This window comes from Phodopus roborovskii, unplaced genomic scaffold (assembly GCF_943737965.1).
Source record: "Phodopus roborovskii unplaced genomic scaffold, PHOROB, whole genome shotgun sequence".
Taxonomy (NCBI): Eukaryota; Metazoa; Chordata; class Mammalia; order Rodentia; family Cricetidae; genus Phodopus; species Phodopus roborovskii.
Genome location: NW_026126410.1, coordinates 20,341,543 through 20,362,924, shown reverse-complemented (window position 1 = coordinate 20,362,924; position 21,382 = coordinate 20,341,543). Strand labels below are relative to the sequence as shown.

The window sequence follows — 21,382 nt, the reverse complement described above, 5'->3', positions numbered from 1 at the left end:
AACACTACTATTCAAATCAGCCTCTAAACAATGTTAAAACAACAGTCTATTTTGCTTCATAGAAAAAGAAATTACACTCTAAGCTTTATACTAGCCCCTAATGTTATACATAGGATGAAAAACTAATTTCCTATATCTACAAGTTACACTACTTGGAAATACATAGTAACATAAACTTATTGTACAAATACTAGTTTTACCTGTAGTAGTTTATCTGCAAGGTCAGCTTGTATTAGCCAATTATAAAGAGCAATACTAAAGAGCTCATCCTTGGATCGCTGAGCCAATTTAAGCATCTGTTCAAACTAAAATAAAGAAAACAGTGAAAATCAGGATGATTAAAGCTTTCCTCCTGGATATAACCCCTCCTCTCCCCAGCCTTCTGGTTAAGAAAACAAGTTGAATGGTAACTATTAGTTACTTCCTTTCCCAGTGATTGTGGCAGCACTACAATGTGGAACTTTCAAATCCCCCCTCCCCCAATGGAAGCCTGCCTGTCCCTTACATGGTGTCCTGCTTCTTCATTGCTCAGCATGTTGGGATCTGATGACAACACTGGAGGACCAGGCTTTTTGGGTACACTAGGAGACTGAGGAGCAGCCTTGCTTTGATTTACCAGTTCTTGAAGAGTGTCTGTAATGCACTTGTAACTGTTCAATCTGGAAAATATTTTTCTCATGTTAGATGAGCCCAGGATACTTAAGACTGTCTGAAACAAGCACATAAACAAATAGGCACGATGATATCTGCCTCTATATCCAACACTCAGAGGCTGAGGCAGGATTGAGTTTGAAGCTTGTTAAAAAAAAAAAAAAAAAACCAAAAAACAAAAAACCCAAAACTAGGGATTGAAGAGATGGCTCAGTGGTTAAGAACCTGGCTACACTTTCAGCCCGCACATGGCAGGTCATAACCTATGTAATTCTAGTTCCAGGAGATCTGTCATCCTCTTCTAGCTTCCACAGATACTAGACACAAAAATAATGCATATACGCACAGGCAAAACACTCACATACATGAAATGATAAAAATTACAAAAATCCTAAACCAAACTAAGGCAACCTGTATCCTCTATCACTCCCTCAAAAACTCCAATATACTTTTTCAAAATATTCAAAAACTATTTGGTTAAATGTAGAAGGGCAAATCACACAAAATAAGATTTGTTTTGTTTTTTAAGATAAGGTTCATCTATGTAGCTTTGGAGCCTGTCCTGGAACTCACTGTGTAGTAGTAGATCAGGTGGTATCGACTCACAGAGATCCGCCTGCCTCTGCCTCCCCAGTGATGGGATTAAAGGCATGCACCGCTGCTGCCTGGTGTATTTTTCTTTGAGTCTTTACAAATTTGTGAACACTTAAGATTTTCCTTATGGAAAAAAACAAAAAGACCCCCACAAAATTATCTTCACCTTGAACCAGAAACTGGGGAGGAAGGGAAGCCAGTTTTACTCTCAAATCAGGGATTTCAAAAAATATAATACAGTTTCAAAAGTTAAAAACAAACAAGCAAGCAAACAAACAAACAAATAAATAAACAAAAGAAAATCCCACAGCTACAGGTCAAAAACCATTTATAAGGGACAGGCGTGGTGATCCATGCCTTTAATCCTAGTATTTGGGAAGAAGGGAGATCACTGTGTCTGACTAGTTTATACAGATTTCCAGTCTCCCCAGGGAAACATGGTGAGACTGCCCCCCCCAAAAAAAACCCCAACAAACTACTCTTAAGGCTGAGATGGCAGCTCAGTAGATGGAAAAGTACTGGCTCTGCAAGCATGAGGACCCAAGTCCAAATTTCCAGGACTCATGCAAAAAGCAGGGGTGTTTATGTCATGCCAGTAACTCCAGCATTGGGTGAACCGAGGACCGCTGGAACCTGGCAGCCTGACTCAAGCAAGCTTCAGTGAGAAATCCTGCAAAGGAGTAACTCAGAGACTGACAAAAAACAGTCACCTGATATCTTCCCCTGGCAAACATCACATGCATAAACACACAAAATACTTGCAAGTGCTTTTTTCAATTATAAAACTAAAATCTTATCTCTCTAGGGTTAAGTATGAACATAATTAAATGTTTCAAGGGTTGTACTTGAAATGTTTCGTCACTACAGTATCAATCAAAATTTTATGCAAAGAAAGGCCTATCTCTAAAAACCCGACAGTCAGGTAAGGCTCGAGAACTCACCTCTCTTGGAAAGTCTGAAGACCAACAACATCTTCTTCTGGTTCTCCATGCTTATAGAAATGGAGTCCAAGACCCTGAGGATCCTTTTTTTCCGCAGCAGTAAGAGAAAGTTCTACCACACCCTCATAGAAACGCACTGATGGAAAGAAAAGGCCAAGGCTTAAGATTCCTGCTAAGCTCCCAATACTTTTCCTTAGCAGGCACGCAACAGACCTAGTAAATGTCTGCTATTCTGGTGACAACATCACTTAATAGTCCTCATGTGTCTTCTTATCAATAAAGGTCTAATATGGCTGGAAGGCAGTTATTAATAGATCCCTTCTTGGAAAGAACCTTTATACATAAAACAACAGAAAGAAGTTTCAGAGGAAGAAAACTTATTCTTCAAATCTGTACTAACAGTTCAGAGTTTGTACTTATAAGATTTGTCAAAAAATTTTAGGCATTTTAAAAGTAAGTGAAACTCAGTAGTATAACTTGACAAGGACTGAAATACCAAAACCAAAAGTTCCATATTAGTCAGAAAGAGGAAGATGGGCATAATCCCAGGCTTGGGAGGCAGAGACAGAAGGACCAGAAGCTCAAGGTTATCCTTGGCTACAGAGCCTTCAAGGCCAGCATGAGTTACATATAAGGTTGTCTCAAATATAAATAAGCACTTGCCTCACATGTACAAGAGTTACGTTTCATCTCCAGTATGACAGTAAAAACCAAAACTACACAATCCAAACTATTACTTGGCCATGGATGACAGAAGATCTGTACCTGGGAAGAGAGACTTGGTCGCCCTGCTGTATTCCTACATGGTGATTTGTCCTGAGCTAAGAAAAAGACACAAAAGCAGTCTGCTTCTCACCTTGCCTGTACTGAGCACAGACACTGGAAAGGTCTACTTGGTTGCTGATTTTTTGATATTCCTTCAGCGATTCTCTTAACATTCTTTCTTTTTCACTCTTATTTTGAACTTGTCGAGACCGCTGAAGAAGCTCATTTGCCTAAAGAGATGACAGAGGCTTAAAAAGAGACAGAATCAAGTAGGCAGATGCTGTCTATATTTTTTAATCTGTCTAAATGTACATGTGATTTATTATCATTATAAATAAAAACTCTACAAACTTACTTCTTAATTTTAGGCAGAAAAGTTTTTGACCAAAAAAATCCTAGCTATTCTTAATTCCTCTCCCAAGTATGTTAAGTCAGATAGCTTTGTCTGGGAATGCTTTTGCCTAGTCAATACATTATTGGTCAGCAGGCAGTTCATCATGTGACATTTACTTAATTTTTTCTCACCTGTAGGAAAGGATCAATAAGAATTGCCTCATTAACTTTGATTCACTCCAGATTGACTTAAAGACTTAGTGATTTTCCTTACTTTCTAAGGAAGGAAACAAATTTCTTAGTGAACAAATTTTCTCAATTTCTAAATTAAGCCATTTTCCTTAATTATTAACCTTTGTCCTTTTTTGAGTTTATGTGCATGGGTGTCTTGCTTGCATGTATGTCTGTGCAGCATGCCATGTTCCTGATACCCATGGTTGTCAGAACAGGGTGTCTGTAACACCATGGAACTGGTGCTAGATACTGAACCTGAGTCCTCTGGAAGAGCAGTCAGTGCTTTTAATCACTGAGCCATCTCTCCAGTCCTATAATCTTTGACTTTTAAAACATGGCTTAAAAATGCTGTCAAAGATTTTCCTATATATTACACTTAAAAGGGGATAGATGTATTTTTAAGAAGCCATGTAATTCGACCACCCCTCTTAGTTGAAGATCCTAAGACCAGCACATGTTAAAAGATGGCTCTGAGGTCGTGTATATCGAAAAACCTTGAGTTTCCCGTTCCCATTCATCACACTGTAAACCTCATCTATGAAAACACTAAAAAAAGCAGTGAAGCATCATACCTTAGAACAAACTGCATCATCCGTGCTATATAGAAGTGGGCAGATATCTTGCAGATGCAAACTAATGCCATCCACAGCAGCATTGTCTCTGATGTAGCAGCTGATAAGAGAAGCAATCAATGCACCAGTGAGCTCTTTGTCTCTGATAACCAGATCCTTAAAGGTGGTAATCTTTAGCTGCTCCTGAAACTCCTAGAGAGAGAAAGCCCATCATCAAAATTACAGAAGCACAAAAACATATTCCTCCCAAAGTGAAAATTATTTTTCTTCTTGTTGTTGTTTTAGTTTTTCAGACGGGGTCTTACTAGGTAGCACTACCTGGCCTTGAACTTATGTAGACCAGGCTGGCTTTGAATACAGATCTGTCTTCTTCCTCCCAAATATTAAGGTTACAGGTGTGAGCCACCATGCTGAGATTTCATTAATAACAAAGATGACTTTAATACCAGTAGACTCTAAATTGAAAGAGAAAATAGGGCTGAGTGTGCAGCTTAGTCCTAAGGCCCTGGTTCAATTCCCAGCATTGACAAAGAAAATACATTAAATGAGTAACATACAGCTCTGCAAAAAAAACTGCAATAAAATCATAAAGTTGGAAGTAACCTACAGAAGGTCTAATTCAAACCTCCGACTTTATATTTGAGAAAAGTAGAGTCAAGGCAGAATTAGCATAGTAGCAGACCACACTGCTTTTGGGAGCTGGTGAAAAACAATCACTAGGCTACAGTTAATAAATCTGGCTGGAGCTGGGAGTGGTGGCTCACGCTTTTAATCTCAGCACTTGGAGGCAGAGGCAGGCAGGTCTCTGTGAGTTGAAAGCCAGCCTGGAGTACATAATGAGTTCAGGACAGCTGGAGCTACATAGTGAGAGCCTGTCTAAAAGAAGAAAACCAAACCAAACAAAAAAGAAAATTGTGCATTTGCTTTATTGTTCCTGAATAATGTGAGGTTTTTAAACATTAAATCCATGAATTTTTCCTGCATTTTGGGCAAATTTGCTTGCTAAGATGGAATTCTAAAGGGTAAAGTCATTTTATAGTCTGGTAAGTAATTTTATAGAGATATATTTTCTTTTCTTAAATTTCAACAAAAATATCTACAAAATATTGCAAGTTTTGGGACAAACACCTAATTTGCATTCCTAGAGTACATTAATTGTCAATAGAAGGAAAGGAATCTTTCAAGACAGATAACAAATGATAGGGAGGGTAAAAAAGTATCTACCTTAAATTTATAATCAACAAAATTCAAAAGCATCATACCTGACATGGAGAATAAAAATGTTTTCATTTATAATAAAAATGTTTTCATTGACTAAATATAGGAGTTTTAAATTTTAAAATGGAGAAATCAAAGAATCATGCATAAAAGTAAGAAAAATGTCCAACATCAGCAACCGTAACTACTTTCTGGGCACCAATAAAGAGATCGGAGGTCAAGGGTTCACTTGAAATGCTGCTTATAACCAAGACTTCAGGGATCTGGAGCAATAGCTCAGAAGTCAGGAGTACTGATTGATCTTCCAGAAGACCCAGGTTCAATTCCCAGAACCCCCATGAAAGTTCACAACCGCCTGTAACTCCAGTTCCATGAAAACTGATGCCTTCCTTGGGCAGCAGCAGACAGGTATGAGGTGCTCTTATATACATATAGGCAAAACACACACAACTCTCACACATAAATTTAAAAAATTGTAACAACAATGAAAGTCAAGACTTAAGTAGTATGAGACTCAAACAAACCCAAAGGTCCAGCCCACCTCACCTTCTGAAGTTCTCCTACAATGACAGTAAACTGATGTTCACAAAGGAGTTTCCACAAAGCCAGAGCCTGGTAGGACTTTCTAACCAACTGCTGGATTGCCTGAAGTGAAATCTTCTCACTCAGTTGAGCCTCTGATGATAAAACACAACTAATGAAATATAAGATGATTCAGGGAGAACTGTTTTCCTCCCTGTTTTCTTATGTCAAATAGAACACAGCTAAGAAGGAAATTCCCATGTTTCTCCCGCCTCCATCAGAGGCAACAATAATCACTGGCATATTCATGTTTTCATCCTCATGAAACACATGTGTGTATATACACACAAAACATTTGCATATGCATGCATGAAGAATAAAAACACGGCAGCGTGTCTCTCATTTTCTAAGTATGCCACACTTGAAAGTTCCCACTCAAAGGACATTTAGACACTACTTCCAACACAGTGCCACTAAAACAATGATATTTTAGAAGGCCTTCTGGAAGGCACCATGTTTCTCAGGACAGAGTTTCTCAAATCCTACATTAATATATCCTAATACATTATTAAATCAATTCAATCAATCAGGATAATTATGCCTTATCTTTAAATAAGTAGCATTTGTCAAAAGGGACAAAATGGATAAACATTATATACTGTATGTGCATTTAATACAATAGAATGTTATTCAATCTTAGACTAGAAATTGTAACACATGTCACAACATGAATGAATGTAAAAAACAGTATGCTAAGTGAAGTAAGCCCGTAATAAAATGAAGAAAACTGTTAATACCAAGTACTCAGAGAAGACAAATGAAAGTAGACTGGTAGGTGCAATGAACTTTCTTCAGACAGGGAAGTGATTACACTGAGTTTCACTACTGAATAATGAAAAAGTTCACATGATGGATGCTGGTAACAGTTGCTCAACAAGGTGAACATATGGAATGTGCTCAACTGTTCATTTCAAAGGGACTCTTAGGGACCCTAAGCTGAGTGTGGGTGTTCCAGGGGAGTAGATTCAGACACAGGGGAATCAGTTATTCAGCTATGTCCCCATTGGTGACCCCACCAGCTGCAATGGACAATCTCCAACCAAAAGCCACCTAGATGGCCCTGATTAAAAGAGCCACACAACAAAGCTGAGTCATGAAGCTGGGAAAGGAACTGGGGTGTGTGGAAAGTTTGACTGGAGTGGAAAGAGGTTGAAAAGATGGAGATGTAGAAAGAGAAAGCGCAGAATGCATATTCATGTTTAAAATTGCTGACAACTGAATGAAAAAGTAACTAAAATGGTCAACTTCATGGTCTATGTATGCCACTATGAAGAAGAATTCATCAAATAGAGTGCATCATGTTTTCTGGTGGCAAAGAAGGGAAATCTCTGAAGTTCATTGTTTCTTGTTTAGGAAATGCAACTCTTTGGTGGGGCCAAGTGTGTATAACTGGGGTCACTGACCACAAGAAATAATTTACCATGAAACTTCCTCTGCAGCTCTTGTTGCATCTGCTGGGTGTTTCCATTCTCAGGACGTAGGAACCCCGCCAGCCTCTGAGGCACTTTGGCAGTAGTACTGAAACAGAACATACCATGTGAGTGTGGCAGCTTTACTGAGTATGTAAGGTGTACAATCCCCCCCCCCCTTTCTTTCTCTTTCTCTGGGGAGGTAAAATGGCTTAATAGGTCACAGTGCTTGCTGCCACTCTGATGACCAGAGCTGGATCCTCAGAACCAAATAGAACAACTTGTACTCACACCTCCACACAGATGCTGTGGTAAACACACCTCCCACCCACACAACTTCAAATAAATGCAATTTTAGAAAATAGAGAAATTATAGGACAGAAATGGATTGTCTTTTCTAACACTACAAAAGGAATAATCCAGGCACAAAAACTAATTTTGAATATTTTCATTTTGGTAAAATAACAAGCTGTGACAGTACGCACACTACTGGTCACAGAAACCAGAAGAGAAATGGAGAGGGGATGGCAATCAATGGTCACAGAAATGTTCCAGGATTAGACACAAGTGATAGTATATAATCTTGTGAATGCACTAGAATCTATAGAAAAGTGTCATTTAATAGGATACACCTTGGACAGGGCATGGTGACTCAAACTTTTAATCCCTAGCACTCAAGAGACAAAGGCAGGCAGATCTCTGTGATATTGAGGCCAGCCTGGCTGATGATGAGGTGAGTTCCAGAACAGCCAATGCTGCACAGTGAGATCCTGTCTTTAAAAAAAAAAAAAAAAACAAATAAATAAAAAGTTAAAAAAAAAAAAAAAAAAAAAAAAAGACTGGCCAGGAAACACATTTAATTCCAGTACTTGGGTGGCATAGGCAAGCAATCAAGTCCCTGGGTTCAAAGCTAGCCTGGTCTATGTAGCAAGAATCAAGACAGCCAGGGCTACACAGAGAAACCCTGTCTCCAAACACCAAAAAGTAAAAAAAAAATAATAAAAACTTATAGCCAGGCATTGGTGGCACATGCCTTTACCTCCCAGCATTAGGGAGGTAGAGGCAGGTGGATCTCTGTGAATTTGAGGCCAGCCTGGTTATAGAGCTAGTCCCAGGACAGCTCCAAAGCAATACAGAGAAATCATGTCTCGAAAGAAAACCCTTGTGACCGCATGGTATAGGTCCAATAGTTCAACCAAATACAATGGAAAAGAAAAACTGAACAGTTAGGCTCATATTTCAGTGGTAGAGAACATCCTTCAGCATGTGCAAGGCCCTGGGTTTTGTCTCAGCATCTCAAAGAAGAAAAAGCATCTTTCATACACAGGAAAAAAAAAGTAAATGAACAAATAAATCTGGTTCTTACTTTGGATTTCCTAGTGGTCCTCCAGAAAACTGGGAATTTCTATCTAGAAATTCCTGCAAACCCTTCAGTTCCTGTAGCACAGACTCCAGCAGCTGGCTGGGCACACTGCTTTCAATCTGTAAGAGGGAGTTTTCAAAAGTTTAAAGACATGGAAAAAGTGTATGCATAAAAAAGTACCATGAGAGTCAGCACTGAATATATAAAATTTTAGTTTTGAGCTACACTATCTTTATAAACAGTACAGTTTTTAAGTCCATTCAACATTGTTAACATTGACATATAATTTACATGCAGTAAAACACAAATATTAAGTGAACCTCTTATTACTTTCCACATTTCCGTGGTCACCAATTAGATCCTAGTACAGCATATTAACAACACCCACATCTTATGGCCTTTTCTGGCAATCAATCAATCAATCAATCATCCCCTTAAGGGAACCTTCTTCCTACTATGATTATCCATTGATTCAGCCAATTCTGAAGCACATACAAATACTACATTAGATAAAAAGTTTTCTTATTATCAGAAATGTGAACTCTAATCCTAGTACTTGGGAGGCGGAAGTACGCAGATCTCTGTGGGCTGTTTACAGAGCTGCTACATAAACTGGCTCAAAGAACAAAACAAAAACAAACAAAAGAAGAAGAAAAAAGACAAAAAAGAAAAGAAGGAAGGCAGAAAGAAAGAAATGTGAACTTTAAAAGTACGACAATTCAGGTTGGTTGTGTATGTTGGTACATGAGTACAATTCCAGGACTTAGAAGTCGTAGTAGGAAAATCACAAGATCAAAATCAGCTTGAAATATACAGCAAGACTCTGACTGGAAAAAAAAAAAAAAAAAAAAAACTTAGAAAAACAGAACAGCAGAGAAAACAAAGAACAGTAAAGGGGAAAGGAAGAAAGAAAAAACAAACAAACAAACAAAAAACCCTTGATACTTTACCATTTTAAAAAGCGTTAGAACAAAAGTGATGTCCCAGATTCTCCAAAGAAAATTCCTGCCTGTTCTGTGACAATAAAGCCATGTAAGATGTTTCTTTAAAGCCATTTGAGAAGGCTGTGGACTCAGACTAATTAATGCCGAGACTGTGAGAGTATCTCATGCAGAAAAGCCAAGTACAAGTGAGAGCAAATGAGGAGATTAAGAATTAGGGCTGACTCTCTGACCCTCACAGCCACTTTCAAAAGGAGAAGGGCTATTTTTTTTTATTTTTTTCATTTTGTAGTGGAGTAGCAGGCTGGGAAGTGTTAAAAACTTTACTCAATAAGTGACCAGGACAAGACCAAACTAGAGAGGACAGTTTACTGAATAAGAACACAAACACCTGGATAAAACAATCATTGCATCTTACTTTAGACATTAAGACCCATAAAACACTACCTGTTAACATCCTCTACTGGTTACATACAAACAAGGAGATGACATATACAAACTTACTGCAGTGATCTCCCTGTTGGAACTCTTGAATACTCTTTCAACAACTAAGCTGGCATCCCAAATATTTCTGGAACAAAAAAAGTTTTAATTATTACACTGTAAATGAATGCAACATTTTATAACCTGCAGCTACTTTTCTGTAGGAACATAAGGCTTTACTTGACTTTGAAACTTAGCATCTACTTATTTTTAACATTTACAAAGTTTCCTAGAAAATTGGGTGGAGAAACAACTCGACAAGAAAAGATACTTTCTTCTAGTACAAGCCTATTCTCCATCATGCATACAAACCAATAATAATATGTACAATTGAAAAAAACAAAAAAATTGAAAAACTTTGAAAGGTAACATCCAAATCACTCCAGAAAGAGTCCATCAAATGAAAGCCTACTAAAGAACAAGCTTGGTGGTTAAGAGCACTTATTGCTCCTGCAGATGCTCTAATTTCAGTTCCCAGTACCCACATGACAGCTAACAATAATCTGTAACTCCGCTTCCAGGAGATCTGATGGTCACCAGGCATACCACAGCATACATACATACACACAGGAAAAGCATTTATACACATAAAATTATAATGCACATCAGTATTTATCTCAACATCTATAGACACGGCAGCTAATTAGAAGGTATGGGAGGACTACAAATATGGGCACCACCATTCATCTTTCCCTCATCTGCAGGATGACTTCCACACCTGTCCTTAAAAGGATGGAATCGAGGCTGGCCGATAAAGCAGGAAAATGGCACTGTTATAAATAAGAGTCACTGAGAGGCTTTACAACAGTCTAACTTCTCATGTAACCCAGCCACCAGCAAGAGACAAATTCTTAACTGTCCTACTGGAGGATGAGACTATACAAAGAACAGAACTGTGTGCCTATTCCACATCTACGGATAACTGGGTCTCAAAGTATATAACAATCCAGCCAAGACAAATAAAATTCTTTCTATTGCTGCATCTGATTGTATATGCATGAGTGAGCCATGTAAGACCTGCCCAACTAAAATCTACATACATATTACTCAATTATAGGATGCTTTATGAGGCTAGTTATTAATGTGCATGAAGATAAAAGCTGAGGCTGTATGCACAGAAATACAACAATGAATACAGTTAAAGGGCTGAACAATGCAAAAACAATGTCAATGGATGAGTTTAAAACTAAAATAAAATTCATAAAGTAATGTTCCAAATATAAATAGATTTAGGAATATTTCAGAATTGCAAATAGGACAAAATGGGACAATAGGAAGGTAGTCTACAAAATACTTACCCCATGATTCGAGAAAAGTAAATGCAAATACCATTGTGTTTTCCCGAGTACACAATCTCTGGTCCAGTCAAACCACTCATGCTTGCAGCCTGCATTGCCGGGTTTCCCACAGCATACAATGGTGTTGACATGGTAGGAAGATGAGCACCTGTACACAGATAAGAAAGTCTCTTAAAAATAAATCCTAGGTTCACCCTTGAAGCTCATAAGCCTCAACTACTATTATTTTGCAAAATGGACATAGTATCAATCAGGCTTTTAATTCACATCTCTTTATCCAAGCATCAGTGTGGCTCTCAGACCTCATCAGAGAAGTTTCTTTGTGCCATAGATGGTGGTTAACAAAGAAACTCACAGAGGTTGAAATGTAGAGAATAAGTACCTATGGAGTCTGTAGCCACAATGAAACATCTATCTCATAGCCGACCCCAACACCCCCCCCCCCGACCCCCAGAAAGCACAGAGACCATCATGGGAGAGGGGGTGAGAAGACAGTAAGAACCAAAGGTCAAGAGAGGTAGGGTGACATGGTGTATTCTGGACATGTCAGGACTTCTATACTCATGAACTCTGCATGGCTGGTTATTCGAGATCAAACCAGTCAACATTCCAACATGGATGAGGGAAGGGCTCACAAGCCTCTACCCCTTATTAATAGTTGAGGGTTTCTGGGTTTGAAGGGTTACTGCAGTCCTTGTTTGCTACAGTGGATGGCCTCTTGCCCACTAGGATGTAAACAGCACAAACTGGACTGGGTGGGCTATAAAAAAAGGACACAGGCTGAGGAGAGGGGGCTTGGGACGGTGTTTCTGGAAGGAGTTGAGGGTAAATATACACACACACTGTATGCATGTATAAAATTTTCAAATTAATAAAAATAGTTTTTAAAAAAATATATCTGAAATGTTCAGAAATTTCAATAATCCATTTGGTATATCTAGACAAAAAGGGGAACTCCTAAAATAAAGATAATGAAAGAAATACACATTTGATTTTGTTTGACAAAAAGGGTAGACTTGGATGTTTTGTTTATTTTATTTAATTTATTTTGATTTTTGTTTTGGTTGTTCAAGACAGGCTGTCCTGGAACTAACTCTGACTTGGATGGTTTTTCTCAGCTAAACTTTCTTTAACATGATGACAAGATGGGCTGGAAGTAAGAAGACTTGAAATCAGTTTCTAATGTTGGAGAGAAAAAGAAGTAATTACAGTCATCAGAACCCAGTCAATCCCCATATTCTAGTAAGAGGATACACACTGTTACAGGAGTTCCTAAATGATGCATTCAGAGTCAAATGCAAAAAACTTGCTTGGATGCCACTACTGCTAGCTGAGTGCTGGTATATGTGATGATCTCTGTGTGCATGCAACTACAGACCAAACTAGATTTTAAGTATGCATCTGGGCTGCCGAGGACAGACTTCATTAGCATTTCAAGCTGGTTGGCCAGGAACACAAACACACACACACCCTCCCTCGAGGTGATGGGGACTATAAGTGCATATCACCATGCTGGCTGTTTTACATGGTTGTGAGGATTGAACTCAGGTCTTCATGCTTGTGTAAGCATTTTATCACCTGAATGATCTCCTCAGCCTGACTTTTGTTTTTATTTTAAAGGGATTAGGTAAGTTCATCCTTTCAATATTAAATAGTAAAGAGAATAATTGATAATGATAGCTCTTCAAAATGAACAGAAGTAAAAAGAGTTACCATGGGATGGTGTCCCCAAATGGGATGGACTCAGATAGGCACTACCACTAGGGACAGGAGAACCTGAAAGGAAAAAGAGAGTAGAGATTTGTAAAATACTTCTCTAATGCTTTGAATATGATCAAGATTATGTAAAGAAGCTACTGTATGACTGAGGAGTAACACTACCTATTATATACAAAAATTAGACACACATCAGCTAACATTATCCCACTTGGAAGACACAGATATGGACTCACTAATTACTTGATTATTCATCTCCTTTTTCTTTTTGTTTTTTCTCTTTCTCTTTGAATACTAAATGAGTTGTGTAAATACTACAGGTTACAACTTATTTTGCTCTTTAGTATTCACTAACGATTCAGTATTGCTAGGCATGATAGCAGCACCTGCTTTTAATTCCATCAGTGAGAGACAGAGGCAGGGAGAAGCTGAGTTCAAAGCCAGTCTGGTCTACATAACAAGTTCCAGGCCATCCAAGGCTACATAGAAAGACTATTCAAAGCAAGCAAAAATAAAAAACAAAACCAAAAAAACCCTAGCAAATGAACAAAAATATAATCAATAGTCACTATCTAGAGACCTGTTCATTGCTAAGAAAGTACTAATAAAACATTAAAATTCTCTATTTCCTAAAGTATATCATCACTTCTAAAACATAAACCAAGTTTCATTTCAATGTTCCATACTCACTAGAATACATTGGAGACCCCAGGATGGGACCAACATTACTCGGAGTGGGAAGAGTAGCTGGGAATCTCATCTGTGCTTCACCACCATACCTATTTGTGGGACAAAAGGATGACAAATTAGACTGTTTGTCCTGCAAAAGCTGTGATAGTTCCTGCTCCTGTTCAGCTTATTTACATTACTGGTAGACACTTTAATGTATGCCTACCCTTTGGTAAATGTTGATTTGAAATTGCTACCAGGAAACTGAGGGACTGTACTAATGTCTAAAAAAATGGATTTTTAATGAATAGTTTACTTAATAATGAAACACATCGTGGTCTCTCTGACAAAGTATGATTAGCCATAAATTAAATTTTTTTAAGATTTTTCTTTATGTATGTCTGTGTATATGTACTACCTTGCACATAGAAGCCACTGGAGGGTGTCAGATCCCCTGGAAACAGTGACAGACAGTTGTTAGCAGCCGTGTGTGCTGAGAATTGAACCAGGATCCTTTAAAGGGGCAGCCAGTGCTCTTAACTCCTCAGCCACCACTCCAGTCCTTATACTCATACTTCAAATTCTTGGTGAAATGTTTTACAAGAAGAAACTCTGAAGGGTGGAGCAAAGGTTAATGGCGCAGCACTTGACTAGGAAGTGTACATCCTGGTTTGCTCACCAGCACTAATAGATTTTTTTAAAAAAAACTATCTCTTTGACAGCAAGTTTCCTTACTGCGACTCCCTTAGGGCCAATGATACACGTGCAAAAGAACTGGTCATGTTTGAAGAAGAAAAAAAGGATGCAGGGGAGTAACTTTGATGAAAGGTGTAAAATAAGAACAAAATTTAAAGAAAACCCAGTCAACAGGAAGGCTTGCATTTGTAATCAGTCTGTTCCACCCACATTAGTTTTTCTAGATTTCATTCTCACTAATGAATTTTAATAATTTGCTTATTTCCTGTTTGGCAAAGCCTTAAACTATCACACTGGTCTCTTTAATCCCTGCCCTCAAGAGGTAAAAAGCAGGCCAGCTAACACAGGCTTGCATGGTGATGCCCTGTCTTAAAAAAAAAAAAAAAGGCCCAGGTGGCTGGAGAGATGGCACAGTAATTAAGAGCACACTGGATAGTCTTGCAGAGGACCTACTTTTTATATTCAGTACCCACATGGAGTGGTGGGGAACTCATTACACTCCTCTGGCCCCCAAAGGCACATGCATGAGCTACAGACACATGCAGGAAAAACACCCATACATAAAAAAATAATACAATAATTTTTTAATTATTATTAAATAGGAAATAGAGCTTACTATGTTTAAGACCCTATATTCAATTTCCATTACCACCAAATAGTCAAACAAAAACAAGACAAAACAAAACAAACAAAAAACAGGTCCTGGACTGAGAAATGGCACAGCGGTTAAGAGCACTAGCTACTCTTCCAGAGGTACTGAGTTTAATTCCTAGCAACCACATGGTGGCTCACAATCATTTATAGGGGGATCTGATGCCCTCTCCTATGCATATATAAAGGCATATATGCATACAGAACACTCATATATATTTAAAAAGAAAAAAAACTGGGTCTTTTATAATATTTTTAAGATATCTGATGGACATTTGGGGACTAAGGATGTAACTCAGTGCTAGAATGCTTAGTGCTTGTATAACATGCTTAAAAAATCCTCCCTATGTTCAACTCTCCGAACTCGCCCCCTCAACAAAGTGGATCTATTCCATAAGCACAGGCATGAACACACACACATCCATACACTCTACCCTGACAAATACCTAAAGAATGCCCGTGTAGCCCAAGCAGAGACTTCTCTATCACAGGCAGCAGTGGAACAAGCAAGGATAAGGCAAGTTGCACAAGCCTGGTCCTCCTGTAAGAAAAAATTAAAGACACCCCAATAGTTAAAGCAAGTGTTCAACAAATACTTGCTGATATAATGAAATCAACTGACATTAAAAAGTGAGCAGCTCAGATTTAAAGTTTAGCTCAGGCACTAGTACTACAGATGCTTTCTCTTTATTAAATCTTGATCAACTGCTATTTTTTATTCTTGTAATTTATCCTTTCAATTTTAAGAAATTATCAGTAAGAGCCAACATTTATGGAGTACCTATCATGTGCTAGGCATTATTTACTGAGTACCTATCATATGCTGGGCACTATTTTAAGAAGCCAGTATATATCAGTCCTTATAGTACAAAAAGCAAAAACTAAACCTAAAGTTTAGTGAATATAAGTTTCTCACTCCGTTGGGAAAAAATATTTCAAGCAGTAGTTTGAATCCAGGTCTGTACACTGTAAATTAGACAGTACTAATTTAACTACACCTTCTTTCTCAGTTTTAAATCTATCATTTTGAGTTCTGGCTATTAATCACTGATGTCTCATATATGCTTCAACTTATGCCTTAGGTTTATTCAGTGTGCTTGGTAACATACATTACATGTGCATACTCATAAAGTAATGCCTGATGCTTTTAGTAAAAAGTGTATTTATCAAATAACTTCAATATTATATTTTTACTAGTAAACCTTAAAAGGATTTGTCAAAATAAGAGAACAAAGTTGGAGGAGTCCTGACACATTACTACTTTCAGAATCAGTACATATATTCTGAATCTAGTATAAGAGAGAACAGATAATCTGCGTATTACAATGTTTTACTTCCAATTTACAAAGACTTGCTTTCTTCTTTAAAATATCACACCACAGGGTAGGTATACTTACCTGATGTAATTTGAAGAATCTTTCAATCTCCTCTCCATCTCCACCCACGTTACTTACAAGCAGATGTCTCAGCTGATCCACAGGTCTAAGTTTATGAAACATAAGACTACCCTAAGAAGCCAAAGCAAGAAAGAACATGAATAAGCACTTACCAATCTACTGGTGGAGGGCTGCAGACACAGCTCAGGGGGAGAGCGCTAGCCTGGCATGCAGCTCTAAGGTCTCTCCCCAGTAACACACACAAAAAGCCTGGATGGCAATAACCAACTGCTACCTTACTTAACAACAAGCAATTCCAAGAATACAAAGAAACCAGACAAGATTGCTACAACAATCAATTTATATTCAATTTCCATTATCTACAAAAAATTAACAGTCTTACCCCTCTCAAACCAGAGAATTAGCTATTCACATATTATTATTATAAGTTGGCATGTACACACACACACACACACACACACACACACGCACATTCATACAACAATAAAGCTGAATCCTTAGTCATCCATTACACCAGGATACATTCCAAACAGGTCCAAGGTTTAAAGGACAAAGTAGAATTATAAATACACTAGAATAAAGTACAAGTTTTTTTTTTTTTTTAATAAACCTCAAACAAACAAAAAAAAAATACTTCAATACAAATTCTAAAAAGTAACTTTCAATAGTAAAGTCACAAACTAAGAAAATCATGTGAAACTAACACGGAAAAACTCAGTTTCTGTGAGATCTAAATCTGAATAAACCTTGACTCAAGAAATGAGACAAAGAGCTCTGCAGAGGTGGTGACAGGGTGGGGAGGCGCCCCCACCCTGAGACTTCCCACTGCACAGCACTAGAGCAGAGCTACAGTGCAGTGTACAGCGCTTGCCTAGCATGCAACGAGTTCCTGGCTTCCACTCTCAGCACTACTGTGAAAGGAAGACTTCCGTAAAGCAAACACACACATACCTGTGCTGACAGGAGAACGAACTTCTTTGGAGGCAACATGTGCTGCTGTACAACAGCTGGCGAGTCAGTTATTGGGACATGATCTTTATTTAAAGGAGTAATTATTTTATCGACTTTTAATTCATCTATTGCAGAAAGAGCCCAGGAGTGACCATCAACACGGGTTGTCATCTATGGAAAAGAAATACACTGTTTTCCTATTTTATTGAAGCCACATATGCCAAAGCTTCTAGAAGTAAAAACCACAAGTAAATACAATAAAATAAAACAAAACAGCTACAGTAACCCTTCTAAAGCCAGTACCATGAGACTCAGCAATATATATTTAGCTTTTTACTATACTATTCTTCCAAACAGCATCTTCTATATGAGATCTGTCTGGATCTTCCTTTCTTTCTCTGGAGATGCTCTCACTATGCTTTCCAGGCCTTCTTAAACCCTGTCTCTCTGCCTATCTCCCAAGGCTGGGATCACAAGTTGCACCAGCAGGCTTACTAACTTCTGCAATCCAAAGGACAACACTTTTGAGCTGGCTGGTGGTGTTGCATGTCTGTTAATCTCAATGCTTGGAAGGCAGAGGCAGGCAGATCTCAGTGAGTTTGAGGCCGGGTACTTGTAAGCCACCAATGTGGGTGTTGGAATCAGAACTCTAGTCTTATGATTGAAGGACAAATAAATGCTCCAAAAATCATGAGCCAACTCTATTGTCTCTCTACAATTTCTAACCATATTACTATTATGAAAACAGCAAGAATTAAGAAGACAAGTTACTTTTCATCCCATTCTTCATTTAAAACATTTGTAACTAGAATAACAATGTATGTGTCCAAGCAACTAAATGCTTGGGTCTGACCCACAGTACCACACATAAGTTTTATTGGAAGTCTCTAAACAACTGACCTGAGTTTCCATCATTGGCTTTTGGAAAGGAAATGTGTCATGGTTGATACACCATAAAATGTCATTATCTTCATTTTCTGAGGCTGTCATCAGTAGAATTCCTAAAAGTTAAACACACAAACTATTATTACATGATGTTAAATAATCTTCATTTCTGGCCTGATCTACAAATAGAGTTCCATTCCAGAACAGGCTCCAAAACAACATAGAGAAATCCTGTCTCAAAAAACAAAACAAACAAAAAAAAAAAAAAAACAAAAACAAAAACAATAAATAAATAAATAGTATGCATTCCCAATAACCTTAATGATTACAAACAGTATATATAACTTATACATGGTAGAAGCAATCTAATGAAGAAAAAAAATAGGACTTTGTTTTTAAATAAATGGTGGTTGGAAAAATAAAATATATAACAAAAAATGTTTATAAATAAATTGAACAAACGAAATGCCAGACCTATACACAGTAGACACATCAAGAAATAGAAAGATGGTCTAATTCAAACAAGTCACAAAATAAGTAAAAATAATTGCTTTGAAAGAACCACATACATGGCTGAAGAGATAGCTTGCCCTGTAAGCAGAGAGATACAGGTACAACCCCACCACAATCTCTACTCTGAGGGAGATTGATATGAGCAGAAGTCTGGGGATCAATGACCAACCAGCCAAGTCTGCAGGGAATTCAGGCAGTGAGACATGTTTCCAAGAAAGAGAAAACTGAGAAAGGTGGATTGAACCCAAGGAGTGACACTCAAAGCTTTCTGCAGGTCTCTACACAATTGCACACACAGAACATGTGACCACTAGAAAGCACTTATCAAGTGTCATTGAGCTTATTGTGTGTAGCTTGTTTTGTGTGTCTAGAGTTTGTCAATTTTCATTAGTAACTCATAAAAATTTATTAAGTATAGGCCGTGTAGTGGTGGCGCACATCTTTAATCCCAGCATTTAGGAAGCAGAGGCAGGTAGATCTCTGTAAGTTCAAGGCAAGCCTGGTATACATAGAGATGTCCAGTCCAGCCAGACAAACAAACAAAAAAATGTGGGTGGTAGTGGTGCTGAGAGAGATGGCGGAGTAGTTAAGAGAAATTGTTTCTCTTGTGGAGAACCTGGGTTCAGTTCCCAGATCTCATATGAGAGCTCAAAGTAATCTGCGGAAAGTATAGTTCCAGTAGATCTGATGCATTCTTCTGATTGCCAAGGGTACCCAGCATGTACATACATACATGTAAGACAAACACTCACATACATTTAAAAAAAAAAAAAAAAAAAAACCTAATCTTAAATCTTACAGCATTTCAGAACCTACCTTTACTGTAAAGAGCTTTATGCACTTTTGAAGGCTTTTCAACTGTTGAAGATGCTGAGAATCCAGGAGGTAATCGGACGTGAACCAGTGTCAGTGTATTGGGCCGAGCTAACGGCTGTCTAAATGGACAGGTGCTGAAATACAGCCTCACACCTGATGACGGGGTACAGATACACATTAGTAACAAAAAGTAAGGACCTGAAGCGCACGTGTAGTGAAGAACTTTCACAGACTTCTGAAAAACACACATCACTTTCCTCACTGGCCTAAAATTACAAATTAGCAAGTTAAACAATTTTCTAGAAAATGTCACTGAATGGAGCAATGACAATACATTTCTATAGCAAGAGCTTATGACAAGTCAAGGGATGATTCTCAGGGATCTGTCACTAAAAACAAGACACTTTATAGGTCTGGTAATATATCACAATAAGAGTAGAGACATAGTATCTCCCATTTAAAAAAAAAATCCTCATTTTATGAATTCTCAACATAGCTTAATAACTATGAAGGAGTGAAAGCATTTCTAATCTTAAGTTTCCAAACCAAGTATCATCAAAATTTTTAACAGCAGTGGCAGATACAGACACAAACATACCTGCATGAGTGACAGCCAGTAACTGACAGTCCAGTGATTCAGAATTTTCAATCACTGCTATCTGAACAATTGGCTTAAAAACGGAACGATCAATAGTCCTGTAAGAAACAAAACCAAAATGTATCTCTGATTTAGAAAGTCAAGTCTGAGACTGGTATGGTGGTGCAGGCCTTTAATTACAGTACTGGGAAGCCAGACATGATTGGATCTCTTTGAGTTTGAGGCCAGCCTGGTCTATGTACTTAGTTCCAGGACAGCCAGAGATACAATAGAGGGCCCTGTCTCATTAAATGAATACATTCTTTAGAAAGTAAGATAGCAACAGTAGGAAGTAGCAAGACTTTATAGTATGTGCAGAGTTAAAACTAGCCCCCTTTTCTCAAACTATTGAAAAGACCATTTAAAAAGGCTAAATAAACCCAAAGAACTCTAGTGTTCTCCAAGAATCAAATTACTATTATAGGGATCACTACTGATTAAGAGGGAAAAAACAGACCTCTGGCATTAGGAGATAAATAATGGGGAAACCAACATGAAGCACCTCCAGATACAACAACTTAATTAGTTTTAGTAACCTGTATCTTAGAAAAAGGGATGAGAGCTGGGTGTGGTGGTAAGCAGATGGGAAGGTTAGAAATACAAGGTCATCCTGGCAATCAAACTTTTGCTTCAAAAAAAAAAAAAAAAAAAAAAAAAAGATTATAAATAATTTCTGTACCTTCCTCCCAAATGTCAACATTATTAAAAATAAAAGGCACTGAATGAAAACAATGTTCTGTATTAAAAGGACTAATGACCAATACAATTCATAAATTATAATGGTAGAATTAGGAAAGGAAGAAAAAAAGAGGTAAAAACTGTGAGAGCTGTGCTGGCTTTAGCAGCCTATTTACTCAAATTGGAAAGATGAGAATCACACAGCCGCTGTACAAGGATGACATGAAAATTCATAAAGTTTTCTATATTTTAAGAAAAGAGAGACAAGGAGCCATACTTTATCAGGCGAAACAGAATGTAAGTGAAAAACAATAAAAGAAACAGAGTCAAAATTTTAGAACTACTGGGAAATTAAAGGTTCACTATGTAAGTATGTACTTCCATGTTTG

General features: G+C 37.8%; 1 protein-coding gene and 1 pseudogene across 1 annotated transcript in view; one reads left to right on the top strand and one right to left on the bottom strand.

Moving 5' to 3' along the window:
* The window catches only part of Nup155 (nucleoporin 155), a 46,067-nt gene that overhangs the window by 12,574 nt on the left and 12,111 nt on the right, over nt 1-21,382 (bottom strand). The window contains exons 10-27 of the mRNA XM_051182520.1: nt 20,277-20,374; nt 19,679-19,831; nt 18,365-18,465; nt 17,465-17,635; nt 16,514-16,624; nt 15,563-15,657; nt 13,791-13,879; nt 13,098-13,160; nt 11,385-11,532; nt 10,108-10,174; nt 8,666-8,781; nt 7,311-7,408; nt 5,855-5,985; nt 4,091-4,282; nt 3,043-3,181; nt 2,187-2,322; nt 506-659; nt 201-305 (exon numbers count right to left, since the gene is read on the bottom strand). Of these exons, the coding sequence (XP_051038477.1) occupies nt 201-305; nt 506-659; nt 2,187-2,322; nt 3,043-3,181; nt 4,091-4,282; nt 5,855-5,985; nt 7,311-7,408; nt 8,666-8,781; nt 10,108-10,174; nt 11,385-11,532; nt 13,098-13,160; nt 13,791-13,879; nt 15,563-15,657; nt 16,514-16,624; nt 17,465-17,635; nt 18,365-18,465; nt 19,679-19,831; nt 20,277-20,374 (2,167 nt within the window). The remainder of the gene's footprint in view (nt 1-200; nt 306-505; nt 660-2,186; nt 2,323-3,042; nt 3,182-4,090; nt 4,283-5,854; nt 5,986-7,310; nt 7,409-8,665; nt 8,782-10,107; nt 10,175-11,384; nt 11,533-13,097; nt 13,161-13,790; nt 13,880-15,562; nt 15,658-16,513; nt 16,625-17,464; nt 17,636-18,364; nt 18,466-19,678; nt 19,832-20,276; nt 20,375-21,382) is intronic.
* LOC127220839 (uncharacterized) lies at nt 21,149-21,245 on the top strand (annotated as a pseudogene).